Below are 12,933 nucleotides of genomic sequence, written 5' to 3'. Positions count from 1 at the left end.
CAGCTGAGCTCTGAGAGAAAGCAGCCTGGAGAAGAAGGCAGAGACCGAGATGGAGAGCCACTCTTTTGCCTTGCCACATGGCAGCAGCCCAGGATCTGACCAGCAGCCATGCTTTGGTGGTGAGACAGCATCTCTGATGATACCTTGATTTGAACATTTTCACATACTTGAAACTGTAAGCTTTTACCCTAATACATTTCCAATTATGAAAGTCAACCCATTTCTGGTATTTTGCAGCAGCAGCTTTAGCAAACTAACACAGTATTAAGCTTACCATCTGTAAAAGAGGGAATTGGTTGCTTTCAGGATTAAAAATCTTTGAATCTGCAGTCTAAGAATCACTGGCTAAGGAATGGCTATTTTTCTAAACCCACAAAGGATTCATCACTGGACAGGCACCATTGGGAAGTCAGCAAAGCCTTGATTAGATTTTGAATGACATTTTGAAGTCCACATCATGGCCAGTAATTCGTGCTCAAACCAAACAGTCATCTCAAATGCTATTCTAATTCAGAACTGCATTTCTTCTGTTCTTATGGATATAGGGTATTGGAAAAAAGTGAAAATTTAGATATTTACTTATCAAAATAGCATCACATTTGAATCTAAGATAAATATGTCTCATTGTAAATTGCTATAGGAATGGTCACTCTCCAGAGGAAGTTAGGAACAACCCAAATGTCATGGGGAGACCTGGTAGATGCAAGAGCCTAGATTGTTGACCACAAGGCACAGGTAAGAGCATTTCCATTTCCCCATATTATTCAAGGTAAAGACACATAGAGCATCAACATCATCAACAGTCTTTCCTTACCTCAGTGACAGCAAAACTTCTCTTGCCACAGGGAACCACTTTGTACCACTTGTCATGTAGTACATCCATAAACCCATGAGATTTGTATTGACTGATTAGCTCAGATATATTGGAGGTCAGTGGAGAGTTGGGTGGGAGACCAATGCCGTATCCTAGGGGAAAATACAATTTCAGGTGAGCATTTCACATTGTTCTGGAGAGGTTGCCACCACACTGGGTGATACTGCCATCAGACTTGATAAAAAGAAGGGGAATTTTTATCTTCTCCCCCTTCAAAGGACTCGAAGATGTTCTTAGATATGGTAACCCTTAGATCTGCTATATCTCTGAGTAGATGAAATGAGTCTAGAAAGGAGAGAATGAAGGAGCTGTGCACAGTGTACCCCTGGAATGTTTTATTCCAAGGCCTTCTCTCCTTCCCTTTGAGATATTCCTTAGAAGCAAGAACTACCAGGACTGGGACTCCCTGTCTACCTCTCATCCAACTCCTTCTCTAGACCTTAAGTACACAAAATTGTATTAAGCATATCTATGTTTTATTACATATTCTTATCAGTAGTCATGCAAGGCCCTCTTTTACTTATATTTTATTTCTTTTCTAACAATGTAATAAGACCATGTGAACACACTACACAGCATGAGAACTAAAACATCAACAAAAACTTGTAATAACTAACTATGATTCTCAAAAAAAAGTCTGATAATACTAAGTGTTGGGGAAGATGCAGACCAATGAGATTGTTTATACATTGCTTGTGGAAATGTAAATGGATATAACTCTTCGGAAAAACAATTTGATAGTGTCTTGTAAAGTTGAACATGTAAATACTCTAGTTAAACCAGCAATTCTACTACTAAGCACATTCCCAAAGAACAACTCTGCCAGCACATCGAAGTTTGCTGCAGCATAGATGATGATCTAAATGAATGTACAATATTTACATATGGAAATATATATACTCCAATGGCAAATAAGAGTTTTTTGATGAAAAAAAAAAGTGTTCTTAGAGGCACTGTTCATAATAGCAAACAGTAGAAGCAACCCAAATGTCTATTGGGAAGAGAATGGATAAATAAACGATCGAATATTCATTCAATTAGAATATTATATGATATAAAATAAATGAAATAGAACTACCTGCAGTAATGTGAATGAACCTTAGCGATAGCATATTGAGTGAAAAAAGGAAATCTCCAAAGATTACTCGTGGCATGAATCCATTTTGTAAATGAAAAAACATTCAAAACAAAACAATATATTTTTAGGAACCTATGTAAGTGATAAAGTCATATTTAGAAAAAAATAAGGGAATAATAAACCAAAGATTCAGGGTGGTGGTTACTCAGCTCAGGGGAGGCAGTGGAATAGATGGGGGAAGAGCATAAAGATGGATGTAATTTGTTGTCAGAGTTTTACTAATCAACCTGGACTCTGTATTCTCTCTCTGACTCCAGGATGGCTTTGCTCACTCTCCTAATGGTTACTACTCTATTAATCTCTTTGATGAGCCATATGAAAGAGGCTAATTAACTACATTCTGTTTTAGCCATTGGATATCTTGGTAAAATATATATTTCCCTCGAGATGATTGCAGGAGATAAATTAAAAATATGGCTGATTCCCTTTTCACAGATAAAAACTAAAAACTGCCAAGGATCCAAAATACTTACTGGAAACAAACATCTTCTATACTTTTTCTAACTTCCAATTCATTTCCTAGAGCATTCTTTTTTTCTTTTTATGCAGATACACAAATCCTTTTTTAAAAAATATGAGGCTGAGATGTACATATAACCAAGGAAAGAGAAGAAATAAATAATGCAGAAAAATTTTTGATTTTTAAAGAGCTACATTTTTCACCCAAAACTTTGTTGCTTAATAATGGGCAGTCAAGGCAATCATGACAGTGTCAAAAGCGTGATTAGAATTTTCCATTCAAACAGTTGTTTTGAGTGCCTGTTTTGTGCCTACTAGTTTTAGTTTGAAAGGCAAGACAAGACACTAAAAGACTAGAGGGACAGCTTGTTCTCTGCAGATGTTATCATTAAATAACATATTTACAGTGGGTAACTATATGAAAGTAGCCAGTTTTCTTTAGGAAATTTTAGGAAACTTAGTATTATAATGAATAATACTGAACATTCAGTTCCACAGACATTTATTTGGTACTTATTTATGGGTCAGCACAAAACCAGGCACGAGTACAATTGCTCACTTACCTACTTACACATTCATTCACTCAATAAATATTTACTGAGTGAATAGGCACTGTGCCAAGTGGCAAGGATTTTGTAGTGAACGAGGCACTGCTGTCATGGAGCACACACTCTGATGGGGAGACAGCTATTACACATGATTGATTTCACTACAATTGGGGTTCCATGCGGGAGAAGAACTGGGGGGCATAAGAGCACATAGGAGGAGGACTTAGAGCCATCTGGAGGGAGTGGATCAATGGTCAGGATAATTAGGCCAGATTTGATGAATAAACTTGGTTTTATATAAATAAAACATGTTGTTTTCAACAACAGCAATAATTTCTAATATTTATTGGGGTTTACTATATACCATGTCTTGCCTTATAATAAATCTTTTTATATTTTCTCATTTTGTCAACTCTGCCTTAGACTAAGACTGCACTAGGTCATGGCACCTAATTTATTTAAATCACTTTGGGTTTCTAATAGTACCTACTAGATACAGAGACCTACTGTGTGCCCAAAAGTATTCCACACATATCTAATCTCTACATGATCCACGGAGAACCAGCATTCCTTAGGGACTAATAATCAGGGCAAGGTCACACACTGGTGGTTGGGCAGTCAGCCTTTGGAAACAGGTCTGTCTGATTCTAAAGCTACTGCTGCTTCCATCACATTATTATAACATGTGATCAAGTCAAGGGAAAACTTGTCCTATTTTCCCCCACCCCGACTCCCAGCACAGCCTTTCACTATAGCCATATTGACATGATTTTCCCAAACCAGATAACTCAGTAAAAAGCCACCATTATGTAAACTGATGGTTTGTTTTCAGCAAACACTAATATGCATTATTCATTGGCAGAATTTGTTTTTAAGCTTTTCAAAAGGTTGTGTGGGTGTAGTGTAAGTACAAGCCCTAACTGGTATATGATTACGTGAGGAAATGATCTAGCAAGGATCCTCCCTGACTATATTGTTTCTCCTAAAATATTCTCTTAAAGCCAATAATTCCAGCCCAGATTAGTGTAATAATGACAGAATTGTTTTCATTGCTCATTTGACAAGCATTTATTGAATACCCATTCATCTATTCATTAATTCCACAATGCATGCTAAACAATTATTTTGTGCCAGACACTCTGTCAAGTGCCATAGAGGTTTCCAAGTTAAGTTAGAGATACAGTCTACTGTTAAAAGCTTACGGTGTCAGAGGGAAGGATGAGGAATATGTAAATTACACAACATTGGAGAAAGTTACACATCCTTTTCTGGAAAAAAACAAAAGGTGGATGTGCCATAGATAAATTCAATAGAGGTAAAATACAATGATTAGAACTCAAAGAGGAGGATGGATACTATGATGAGGAAGTGGAGAGGAATGGAAGAGCTGGCCATGAATAGATAAGGGAAGGCATCTAGATTGATAATTGATAGAGGTAATTTTGGTGGATGAGACAGAAAAATATGATAAGAAAGTTAATAAATTGAAATTAATACTTATGATAAATCTTGCACACATTCTAAAACTAGAATTTGGTACCACAAAATTCCCCAGATTTTATCCTGGGGAAAAAGCTATGTTGAAGTTACAGTGACATTTATAAAAAATTGTTACATAGAAAATAATAAATATTAAATCACTCTCATTCATCATGTCTCTGTTAAATTCCAATTGACTGCTAGAAATAGCTTACTATCCTTTTTAATTTACTACGTTATAGGATGCCATATATTAAATGTTGAGAATTTAATGACTTTTTAGCATGTATTATTCTTTTCTAATTAAAATGAACCATGCATATGGAACCAAGGGAAATAGGAAAAAAAATCTATGTGGAAACGACAAAGGGTACATGTTAAAGGCATAAAAATCCATTTTATTTAGAAACATAAAAAGTAAAACCTTGAATGTTTCATTCCTGTCCTCCTTATCACTTGCTTTTCAAATTTGATTGTCTTCATTGGTCAAAGAATTCTTACTTTTAAATTGCTGACTCAACTTAGCAGCCTGAGTTGTTTTCATTATCATTAGAAATGTGGCTTTGCAATAAAGGCGAGGATGGCTATTTTGTGGTTGATGGATGAAGCAAAATGGAATCCTTCAACCCTAAAGATGAAGGCATCAGGCTCTCTGGAAATTGGATACAGCTTAATAGCCCAAGAGAACAATTTTCAGAATAGAATCCTGATCTTTTCCCCATGGATAAATCAGCTTTACTCAGCTAAGGAGGGTGGAAACATATTTTGGCTACCAAATGTGTGATTAGAAATTCGCAACTGAAAGAATCTTGAAATGTCACTGAAAGATAGATATTTTGAAAACAAAGTCTCAGTTAGGGGTAAGAAGACTCCAGGAAGAAAGATCCATTCATTTTTGTAGTCTGTCCTCGGAGGACCACATTAAGCTTCTGGCACAATGGCTAGGAACATGCTGTAATAGTCCCAATGCTAAAGGAGATTTAAAAAACAGGTTCCCCTTACTCTGTCTGCCCACATCAAAGTGGGGAGAGAAGTGTATGAGAAAGCTGAGATACATGGAAAAGCAATCCTGGGAGAATTTTATAGCTAACTAGTCTCAATGTACTAATTCAATATACCAATAAAAGTAACTTACTGAACTTCTTCATGCTTTACATGCATTATATTACTTAATCCACACAACAATCCTATTACAGATGCACTATTAATACCCTCATTATGCAGATGAGGAATCTGAAGAACAAGTTAAGTAACTTTCCCGATTTTGCACAGTTAGTGACAGTAACTCTATTCTAACCCAGGTTCCCTGTCTCCAAAGCTGGTATTCCAGGTACCATATTCCATAACTATTGGAGAGCAAGTGAAAGAACAAACTCAAGAACAGGGGAAGGTCTTTGGCAGAAAGGTCACAAAACATTATTGCGTGGTCCCATTGTTCTTTGTCCTCATTTGACCCTTATTGTCAGTTAGGTCCAGTGGACAACTTTGGGACATGTATTCATGGATCTCCATACCTCCTTTTTTCCCCCAAGCACATGATGTCTTTGCTGCCCTTGGCATATGGTACCTAGTGTGACTGAAGACTTTCCATATGCTCTTGAATTCGTGAGAGCTTTGCTCTGCCGTGTACTGATTGTGGCAATGGGTTCCCTTTCAAAGTCAGTGTGGAGCCACTGTTTCTCATGTGGCTTACTTTGACCTTTTAAGCCTAATTACATGCAGAATGATGAAGTTGGGGGTAGGCAGTTGTCACAGTGCTTCGGTGTAATATCAATAACAGACAGAGTGAATGTGTGTTCAATATGAAGGAATCAATGGACTCTGTTTACCTTCCTGACTGGTTCTTAAAGTTATTTAAATACTTGAAAAGTATATATAGACTATCAGAATGCTTTTTGGTTAACTACACTAGTCAGTGAATTAAGATTTCAACTCTAATCTCCTGAGTTACCTAAGGTAATACATTATTTATTACATAACTGTTATACAACTAGCATTGTACTAGACCCTGTGAAGGGACACTGAATGAAACATTGGTAGTTTGAGGCTTTTATGGACCCCAGAAAATCATGTCCTTAGGGCTAATCCATCCCGTGTGTGTGAACCTATTGTAGGTGGAACCTTTTGATTAGATTACTTCTGTAGGGTGTGATGCAGGGTAAGTCTTAATCCTCCTACTGGAGTCTTTTGTATTCTGGATGCATATGGCAAGAGAGAGACAGAAAAAATGAGAGGAGCAGAGAGAAAGCCACAAGAGCAAGGGGCTGAAATCAATGGAACCTGGGAGAGAGGAAGCCAGGAGCTGAAGCAGTGAAACCCGGAAGAGAAGGGAGAGACCAGCAGGTGCCTCCATGTGCCAGTCTTCAGGGAGAAAGCATTGCCTGATGATGCCTTCATTTGGACACTTTCTCAGTCCCAAAACTGTAAGCTTGCCACCTAATAAGTCCCAACTGTAAAGGCCAATCCATTTCTGGTATATTGCTCCTGACAGATTTTTGCAAACTAAAGAAATTACCCTAAGTTAAATAGGTAAATATTGTTCATAGACTGCTTTGGTGTGTGTGTATGTGTGTGTTTTATACCAATACAGTTTAACTGCCTACTAATAAAGTCCACATTTTTCATACATTCAGGAAACCTAAATGTTGTTACAGAAAACACATAATATTTTTAAAAATTTCATGGAGATAAATACTTCCCTAAATGTCTATGAGATGACAATTTTTTAAAAAAGCAGCAATCAAGACTTTTACTAGTTTCTGTATCATAGTGTTGTTTGTAACTTAATTTATCAGGTTCAGTTTTCGGGTTGTGGACTTGTTGAATTAAATTTTCTGATTTGTATCCAATTCACTTTGTGAATAAACCAGTAATGATAGCAAGCTCCCTCTCTTCAAACCTGTTGTCTTTCTTCTCTCTTGCAGGGAGAGAGCTTCCTTCCATGCGCCATTTTGTGTTAATCCTCTGAAAACTATGTGGTTCCTAGAGATGATGGGAACTACAAGGCACTAAGTCTCATGTGCACAGATGGAAATATAAACAGGAAACCAGTGGGGAGTTAATTGCGTGGCATCTGGCACTGGGGTCTAGCAGAGGCAAACACACAATCTCACTACTGCCTTTTGACAAGATAGGGTTGCCCCCTGAAGACAAAGGTAGAGAATGGAGCTTCTCATTCTTATGCCTGCTACAGATGATTCATTATTAGTAGCTGCTAATGGCTAGTGGATCTCAATTATCCAGTGCATCTAGGACAGAAATAAAATACAACACCCATTCCATATCCCCAGATGCCAGAAAAATGGGAATTTTTCCATTTTTTCCCATGAAAACAGATTACATGATGAATGTTCTTTTAGCTTTCCAGCTTTTTCTTTTTCTTTTATTTTCTTTTTTTGTGCCTTTGCTATCTCAGACTGTAGTCTTAAATAAAAATACTACTACCTTTGAATCTCTCTCCCATGCCTGGATCAGGTGAGGGTCACTTTGCCTGGAAAGGAGATGGATTTCTCCTAGAAGAAGGCCCCAAGAAACAGCATCAGCTGTTACACTCTCATTCATCAAAAAAACAAATTTCCAAGTGAAAAAACATCTGACAATGTGTTTAGGGGAGACAGAGACCAACTGTGGTTGGAAAATTAGAACCAGAATTGTCTAGATAATTACAGAAAATTATTGGTTTCAAGAAACAGGACTTGGGCATCCCCATGGAATTGTTTCAAGCCAAAATGTTTTCTGTCAAGTGAGAGTCAGCATGCATTGTCAGGAAAGGGAAGCTGGAAGTTGGGAGATGTGAAATTTATTGGTTCAAACTATCAGCTCCATATATCAACCATCATCAAGAATGAGAGGAGCTACTGACAAAGCAATCCTTCTCTGGTCCTGGAGTCTGATTGATTGGTTGATCAAATTGGAAGCAAGATTTGTTGCCAGTTGCAAGGAAGGCAAACCTGAGGTCCCAAACAAGGTTTTGTGTAGGCCATAAAGGGTACTAGGTTATGTATAGAGATTTTTTTTCCCTAACATTTTCTAAATGGTGGGGAAACACTGAAATTAAGAATCATGAAATTTATATTCTAATTGTATGATTATGAAGAAGCGATGTAGTATTCATGGTTTTCTGTTGTCTAGAATGAGTGGATTGGATTAGATTGACATCGGGTTTCTTCCAGTTGTAAAATGTAATGATCCTAGTTTTCTGCAACAGATTCATAACAGGATTTGGCCATTAGAAAACATAGATTAAATCAGAATCAAAATTCCCATTTATTACATTGTGACCACCACTTTCAGATATTTGAAGCAGTATCATTTGGTAACAACAATAGTTTTTCGTAACAGTTGTATAAATAACTATTTGTTGAGTAGGTGAAAAATAAACTCCCAACTTCAGCAACTTAATAGCTACATGCTTCCTTTGAAAACAAAGGAAGATGAATAGCTCTTTGCCTCTGACGTTGGCAGTTGTGACTTGCTAGGTTGGCAAACTGAGCCTATCCAGAGTAAAAATGAATCAAGACTGACTGATGAATACCTTCTATGGCAAATGGCTTCCCCACGGTGAGAAGGGTGCAGTCAGCATCTATCGACACTTCATAATCCAGAAGGGCTTTGTCCATGATGAAGGCGTCTAGCTTCTCTGGATCGTTCCTATATTTAAGACCAAGAAATGAAAAGCAAACAATGATTCATCAGTGTGCAGAAAGCACTAAGGTGGACAGCTGGTGTTTATTTATGGGACAGGGCCCTGAAAACTAGGGGCAGCACAGGCTTCCTAGCAGCTGAGTGGCTTCTTGGCATCTCACTGACCTATAGAGTACAGAGCAGGAAAACAGATGCTTTTATACATGAGCATGATGTCTTTCCAATAGGGTTATCTACAGTCCTATCCATTACCCCTAAATCCCACAACAAAGCCAGAGCGACTCTGAAGGGAATGGGAAAGGACATGGTGAAGGTGCATTTCTCTTATACTTACTGAGTGATTTCTTTGGCTAGGAATTCTATTCTTTGTTTCAGGTACACTCAATGCTCAAAACAAACATGAGGTGAGTAAAAACAGATAACGAAACTGAGGTTCATCAGGTTCAGGTAATTTGATCTAGGTTTCATACGTACTAAGTTCTGGAGCCAGGTGGACTCATCAATCAGTGTGTGGAAATTCTTATTTATTTCTATCATGACCACTATTACATTTTTCAGAGATTAGGCATTATTTCTTATTTAGGAGTAGATATTAAGGGAATACAAGTAAGGGGTCTAGCACTCATAGCATTCAATATGTGGAAAGGGAGGCTTGTATAATAGATCATAATGACCTGATTTATTAATGTATCTTCAGAAATTAATGTTTCATTTTCATCTCAGTCAGAAGTCAGGAGAGAAACATTTAAGGTAGGTGACCCTAGACTGTATCAGTGATGGGCAGTTGGCTAGGCTTAAGCTGCTAACAGATGCTGTATTAGTTGGTCAAGGGGGTGCTGACGGAAAGTACCAGAAATCAGTTGGCTTTTAAAAAGGGTATTTATTTGGGGTAAAAGCTTACGGTTACAAAGGCCCTAAAGAATCCAACTCAAGGTACCATAAGAGGTACTTTATCACCCAAGTCTGTTGCCATGTATTGAAGCAGGATGGTTGCCATTCTCTATGAGTTTCAGCCTTCTTCTTCCTCTTCAGGCTCTGTGGGCCCAGCTTCTTCCCATTTCAGCTATAGGCTGGAGGGCTTGTTTCTTTCCAGGCCTTTTCAGCTGTTCAGGGCCCTGGTGTCTTCAGCTGCAAACTACCAGGTAAATGGCTCAGCTCTCCTGGGGCTTTAGCTGTTTGAGCCTTCCCCTTTATGACACATGGCAAGACTGATATGACCAAGTTCTCTCCTCTTCTGTGTCTATGGAGCTCTTTCTCTTCCCGTGTCTTCTTCTGGGTGTCTTCTTGAGTGAGTGTCCATTTTATATAGCCCACCAAGGGGGTGGGGATGCAACCCTGAGTCATGCCCTACTGCCATGGTTGAATCAAAGCTCTAATCTTAACATACTTTAATCACAAACATCTCAGCTGAATCTAAAACAATCAAAGGATATCACATCCAGAGGAACAGACCAGTTTACAAACATAATCTCTCTTTTTGGAATTCATAAATAACTTTAAAGTGCCTTGGCCTTCCTTCACGAACTTCACCCCCAAGTTTTGAACACAGGAGCAAGGATGCTCCCCAGGAAGGCTCTGTCTCAGCAGAGGCTGGGATCCTCCTTACAAAGAAGGCAAGGAGGGGGCAATTTAAAAGGAGTTGTCCAGGGTATGCAGTGACTTCTGCTTTTAGCCACTTCAGATCCTTTTTGGAAAGGTGTAGGACATACGTCCACTTAAGAAAGGCTTTCCTGCCCTGTCACAGGGTTGTCCAAACAGCTTTGCAAAGAGGACTTGCCTTCCGTCTGGGCTTAGTCATTGCCTTGTAGGGCCAGGCATGGGCTATTGGAATTCACACTGAGGAATGGCCTCTGAAACCCAGAGGAGAACATGGCTAGGGCCCATCAAAAATTAAAAAGGGAAAGAAAACCCTGGGCCTGTAAGAGTTGTCATTGGGCAGGAAGCATGTCTTCACATGGATGGCTTTGTCTGGGCTATACTGGTCATGTGCAAAGTGGGCCAACTTCCCTTTGTGGTGCCAGTGACCAGTGCTTCCTTTTTCCAGTATTCCAGGAAGTGCAATATCTAATCAAAATGCATCCCCTTCTCTAAGTGTACTGGATTTAAGTTAGAATGAGGCCCATTTAAACTTTAACCAAAATAAAAAAAAAATATCCAAGCTCCACAGCAGAAGGAAGCTTCAGAAAGGTTTGGGGATGTGCCTTGTCTCTCAGGAGCTGGTGATAAAGAACCATAATGGGATCCTGGCAATAAATTAAAAATGGCCCTGAAAGATGTTTTTTCTAGTCAAAATTTTACAGCCACAGTAGCACAACATGCTTGGGAGCCATATAGAAACCAGAAACCATTTGCTGATGCTCCACAAATATTTATGGTAGCAATAGGCCAAAAGAAAAAACTGGGTTTGAATTCAGTTTTGCTAACTGGTAATTCCTGAGGTCCAGTATCCCTGGTGTCCTTGAATGACTACTCCTGATTTTGCTATGACAGGGCTCTATTGCATAGGAAGGTAAGATGCAACCAGCTCGCAGGTTCCTATGGGGCCCAAGTCAATGGTAAGGAAAGCTTTTAGATGGCTTCTAGATGGCTAAATCACACTTAACAGTCAGAAGGGCCTTCATCTGTTTCTTCCATTACAGAATCATGCTCTGTCTCTCCATAAGCCTTCATTTAAAATACATATACCACAAAAATAGTCATATCTCAACATACTAAAAGAAATGAACTTTGCAGCAGCGACTAATTTTATTGGGTGGCTATCACCTCAAAAATCAGGGTTCATGGGAGCAGGACTAAGCCCATGGGAGTTTGGATGGGAAAGGAGAGGGTCAAGTTTAACAGGAAGAGGTATGAAGAGCTCCAGGGTTGAACCCTACAAGTCAGGGCTCTGGATGTCCCCTCATGGGACTAGAGGAAGACCATTGTTCATGGAGCATATGCAGGGATGAGGCCAAAGTGGAGAGAGAAGGCACCGAGAGAAGTGAGAGGGCCTTATCAATATGCTCTGCCCATGTTCCAACTTCACCCCCACCACAGACCTCCTGGGAAGCTAGGTAAAATGCAGGAAGTCTGGAGAGAGGCCTGAGATTCTGCATTTATAACAAGCTCCCAGGGGCCATGGAGCTGCTGGAACATGGACCACTCTTGAACAGCAAGGATCTAGGCTAGCCTGGAGAAGTGTCTGGAGCCCAGAGACCTGGTTCCAGTCCTGACTCTGCCACTTGCTTGCTGTATCACCAGACGTAAGTCACTTCTTTCAGACCACAGCTTCTTCATCTGCAATCATCTTAACTTACTAATGCCTGATTCTCTTCAGATGAGGGCAGGGACAACTACTGGCATAGAGCCCTTCTCAGGTGAAGCCTCCAGAACAAATGTGCCTAAAGTGGAGTGGAACTGGGACCTGCAGTGGTGGCTTGTCTCACCCTTTCCCACTGCCAGCAGAGCCCAGCTTGCCAGGCATTGCCAGTTAGCTGGGAGTCCTTGCTCTCTACCTGACATCATATTCTCTCTCTCAGACATGAATTTGCCCTGGGGAGAGAATACAAAAGGGGAGCTGGGAGGAAAAGTGTCAGAGAGGGACCCTAATGTTTTTACATTCTTGCAAAATTAAAAGTACTTAATTTAATAGCCAATTGATAGTACTTAAACACCATATATAATGTTGCAAATCTGGGAGTACAAGGCTTTCTCTAGAGGTTCTAGATAAAAGTCCATAAAATTGTTTAAGGGGCCTATTATGGGAGTGCTTGAGAAACACAAAGCTCCTATTTCCCATGAAATTATTTCTT

The 12,933-nt window shown here is 39.3% G+C and overlaps 1 protein-coding gene across 1 annotated transcript in view; it reads right to left on the bottom strand.

The window, feature by feature from the left end:
• GRIN3A (glutamate ionotropic receptor NMDA type subunit 3A) overlaps window positions 1-12,933 on the bottom strand; it is a 187,177-nt gene that overhangs the window by 53,727 nt on the left and 120,517 nt on the right. The window contains exons 5-6 of the mRNA XM_004471276.4: window positions 9,033-9,148; window positions 815-966 (exon numbers count right to left, since the gene is read on the bottom strand). Coding sequence (XP_004471333.1) covers window positions 815-966; window positions 9,033-9,148 — 268 coding nt within the window. The remainder of the gene's footprint in view (window positions 1-814; window positions 967-9,032; window positions 9,149-12,933) is intronic.

The sequence above is a fragment of the Dasypus novemcinctus genome, chromosome 8, assembly GCF_030445035.2.
Source record: "Dasypus novemcinctus isolate mDasNov1 chromosome 8, mDasNov1.1.hap2, whole genome shotgun sequence".
NCBI lineage: Eukaryota > Metazoa > Chordata > Mammalia > Cingulata > Dasypodidae > Dasypus > Dasypus novemcinctus.
The sequence above is the reverse complement of the archived record's forward strand: the minus strand, read 5'-3'. Positions and strand labels throughout refer to the sequence as shown.